At 55.1% G+C, this 3,563-nt stretch overlaps 1 protein-coding gene across 1 annotated transcript in view; it reads left to right on the top strand.

The window, feature by feature from the left end:
* Positions 1–532: 532 nt before the first annotated feature.
* VOLCADRAFT_117985 (uncharacterized protein) overlaps positions 533–3,563 on the top strand; it is a gene marked incomplete at both ends in the record, with an annotated part of 4,779 nt that continues 1,748 nt past the window's right edge. Inside the window, 5 exons of the mRNA XM_002951884.1 lie at positions 533–643; positions 951–1,253; positions 1,738–1,913; positions 1,947–2,010; positions 2,583–2,794. Of these exons, the coding sequence (XP_002951930.1) occupies positions 535–643; positions 951–1,253; positions 1,738–1,913; positions 1,947–2,010; positions 2,583–2,794 (864 nt within the window). The remainder of the gene's footprint in view (positions 644–950; positions 1,254–1,737; positions 1,914–1,946; positions 2,011–2,582; positions 2,795–3,563) is intronic.

The raw sequence follows: 3,563 nt of genomic DNA, 5'->3' as shown, positions 1-3,563 counted from the left end.
TCGGAGGGATCTGGCGACGATCTGCGGCTCGATTTGTAAGGGGCAAGAGAGACATCACACATGCATTACATCGCACAGGCATTGAAAGGGAGAGTGCTGAGCTGCCTCTTCAGCAGCGCCGCATGGCCCAAGTCATCAGGATGACGGAGAGTGTGCGAACAGGGAGGGAGGGGGGGAAAGACGAAACACTGGCGAATGAAGCCGATGAAAGGGAGGGGGAAGGGGGAAAAACTAGGGGTTTTGACCTGACACGGACTCTGGCGGCACCCAGGAAGCAGCCGCAGCAGCGGTGGAGGGGTGGAGGTGGTGGTGAAGGTGGGGGGCCGGGGGCCCTCTTTAATGAGGAGAGCACGAGGTTGATCTGTTGATTCTTCTCGGTCACCAACGGCGCTTCTCCGCGTCTGCTCGCCTGTCCTTCTGTCTGTCTGTCTGCGGCGTTTTTCTGTTACATCCTCAGAACTGGAAGCCGCCGTCACTCGCGGCGTCGTTGGTCATGCCTGGCGTGCCGTACGGCAACGGTATTGCGACGCAGATGCCGCCTGCGGCGGCAGCAGCGGCGGGTGTACCCTCGATGATGGCGCCCGCGCCGGCGGCGGCACGGGAAACCACTTCCGGCAGCGATTCTCATCGGGGCCCAGGAGCTGTGAGTACGGCACCCTCACCCACCGCCACCTCCGCTGGACAAACTTCATCCATTGCGGCGCCGTTGACCACTTCCGGGAACGGCGGCGGCGGCGGCACGGGCTCGGGGGGTAGCAGCGCAACGCACCGCTCTGCAGGGAAGTTACTAACCGTACCGTCACAGCCGCCGCCGCCGCCGCCGTCGCTGGCGCATCTGATGGCGGCGGCGGCGGGGGTGCCGTACGCCCAGTCGGCCGGCAGGGCGTCCAGCGGGTTTTTATCATCCTCGCAACAGCGCATCTCCCCGCCGCCCCCGCCGCTGCCGCCAGGTGCTATTGCGACTACACGATCGTCAGGTCACCGAGAGGGAAGTTGGCCGACGGCGACGGCGACGGCGTCGGCGGGCCCCGGGTTGGCGCCGTCGGGGTCAGGTGCAGCAGCTCCGAAGTCGCAAAGCGATCGGGCGGAGACGCCGGCGGCGGCACCGGCGGCCCCCGGGACAGGTGGCGGCGTCTGCGGTGGGGTAGCGGCATCGCCGTCTGCCGTACTCGACTCGTACGACGTTACGGAGCTGTTACTAGGTCGTGACGTCCTGGTGGACGTCGACGATCCGTCGTCGTACCTTGGACATGGTGAGGAGAATGTTGGTGTTGGTGCTGGTGCTGGTGCTGGTGTGGGGAGGGTGATGTGCGTGCGTGGGATTGTGTATGTCGTACACAAATCTTTTCCGTCTGCTTTTCTGTGGCCTACTCTGATAAGCTATCCTGGCATAGAGGTACACAACACAAGCACGCGCACATGCCCCGGCTGGAAACTTGTTTCCACGACCTCCCTTAGGACACACACTTGCTGCTCAATGGTGTGGCAGAATAAGTAGTAATGAGGGGCCGCATTGGGGCCGCCATTACCTAGCTCGCCAGCTCCTGTGTCTCTATATGCACAGCGCGTGGCTCAGATCATAAAAACACGACGCGTTCCCGCCAGCTTACCCGACTCGTCCGCGAGGCCATCATCAAAGTCCCCGCTAAAGCCAACACACGCTAAAGCCAACACCGCACATGCCTACTACCTGTCCTCCCCCCCCCACTTTCCCCCGTGTGTCCACACACGCTTCAGGCACTTCGGGTGTCGTACGGCGAGGCCTGCTGCGTCAGCCGGACGGCTCCTGGCGACCCGTGGCGGTTAAGCTCCTTAACCAACCTAACGACCAGGCGGTTGACGCCTACCGGCGGCACCACAAAACGCTGCTCCAGGAGATCACCATTCTGGGGTCGTTACGACATCCAAATATCGTACAGCTCCTGGGCGGCTGCGTGTCTCTGCAGCCGGGGACATCCTTCCTGGTGGAGGAGCTGTGCGGGCGGGCGCTCAGCCATGCCATCTACGACGGTGCGTGGGCCGAGGTTTGGGATTTTGGATGGCTGGTGGGAGTGGGAGTGGGAAGGGGACGGGGGTTTGGGCTTTGGGAGGCGATTACCGAGGCACGTTTTGAGGTGGATGGTATAGGTATATAATATATATATAGGTATATATATACCTATATATATGTATATATATGTATATATATGTATATATATACCTATATATATGTATATATATACATATATATGTATATATATATGTATATATATGTATATATATGTATATATATACCTATATATATGTATATATATACATATATATATGTATATATATGTATAGGTATAGGTAGGTAGGTATATATATATAATTTTTGGGGTATATCTTAAGCTTAACAAGGTTAAGAAGCTTGTCTTTTGTGGTTTACAATTTTTTACAATTTTTACAATTTTTTACAATTTTTTACAATTTATGCCGCCGTGTTTACGTATACGTAAATTGATACATGCATCTGTATATACAGAGATGAATTTTTTGCGTCTGTATTTGTACCTTTTTCGTATTCTTTCCCGCTGACGTCGCGCATGCCTTACGATGTGCAGCCTCCACGCCGTACAGTTTACGGCAGGTCCTCCGCTGGTGTTGCGACATTGCTCGTGGCCTCGCGTACCTTCACCCCAACATCATGCACCGGGACCTCAAGCCGTCGAATGTGTTGTTGGATCAGTACGGCACCGCGAAGATTTCGGATTTCGGATTGGCGCGATTCAAGATTCATACGACGCTCGTGACCCGGGATGCAGAAGTGGGAACGGTGCGTGTGTGTGTGTGTGTGTCTGCGTGTACGTATGCATGTATGTACCACCCCTACCTCCCCCCCTACACTCTATGTTCCTTACGGCAGTTCTTAGAACAATCGGTCTGTACATTGCCGTAACCCGGCTAACCTGAGGCAGCGGGCTGTTGGCGGCGGCGCAGCGGCCGAATATCTGCAATAACATACATACATACATACATACATACATACATACATACATACATACATACATACATACATACATACATACATACATACATACATACATACATACATACATACATTTCTTTATAAGGCTACTTCTCCCCTGGACCAGCCCAGGAAGGGACAGGTGGTGGAGGTCAGTTGTTTTAAGGTGGTTGCAAGACGTCTTGTGGTGTCGAGCTCTCTTAGCCTTTCTCTCTTGGAGGTTTTTTGTTGGCCTGTTAGGTATATCAGGAGCCCTCCCCTGCCGGGACTGCCCTAACCGAATTTTTGTTTGTTTGTTTGTTTTCCCTTCGAATCCCGTTTTCGTTGGTGGTGTTTTGGGGGGTTGTTTCAGAGAGCCTTTGACTTTGCCCTAGCTGAGACTTGTGGACTCGCTCTAGCGGGACCTGAGAGCCCTTCGTGGTGTATTCAATGCAGCGCCATCCCCGGATGGAGGGGCTGCGGAGTGGCTGCGTAGAGTGTTGGCAGTCTGAGTCGGGGTCGGGAGCACACAAGACTAACCGACTTGTGCTGTGTGCTCCCGACCCTTGCGCTGTGTTTCGGCTTCGGCCCCCGGCTC

Source organism: Volvox carteri (assembly GCF_000143455.1).
Source record: "Volvox carteri f. nagariensis unplaced genomic scaffold VOLCAscaffold_26, whole genome shotgun sequence".
Classification (NCBI taxonomy): domain Eukaryota; kingdom Viridiplantae; phylum Chlorophyta; class Chlorophyceae; order Chlamydomonadales; family Volvocaceae; genus Volvox; species Volvox carteri.
Note: the sequence above shows the minus strand (reverse complement) of the source record. Positions and strands in the feature narration are given on the sequence as shown.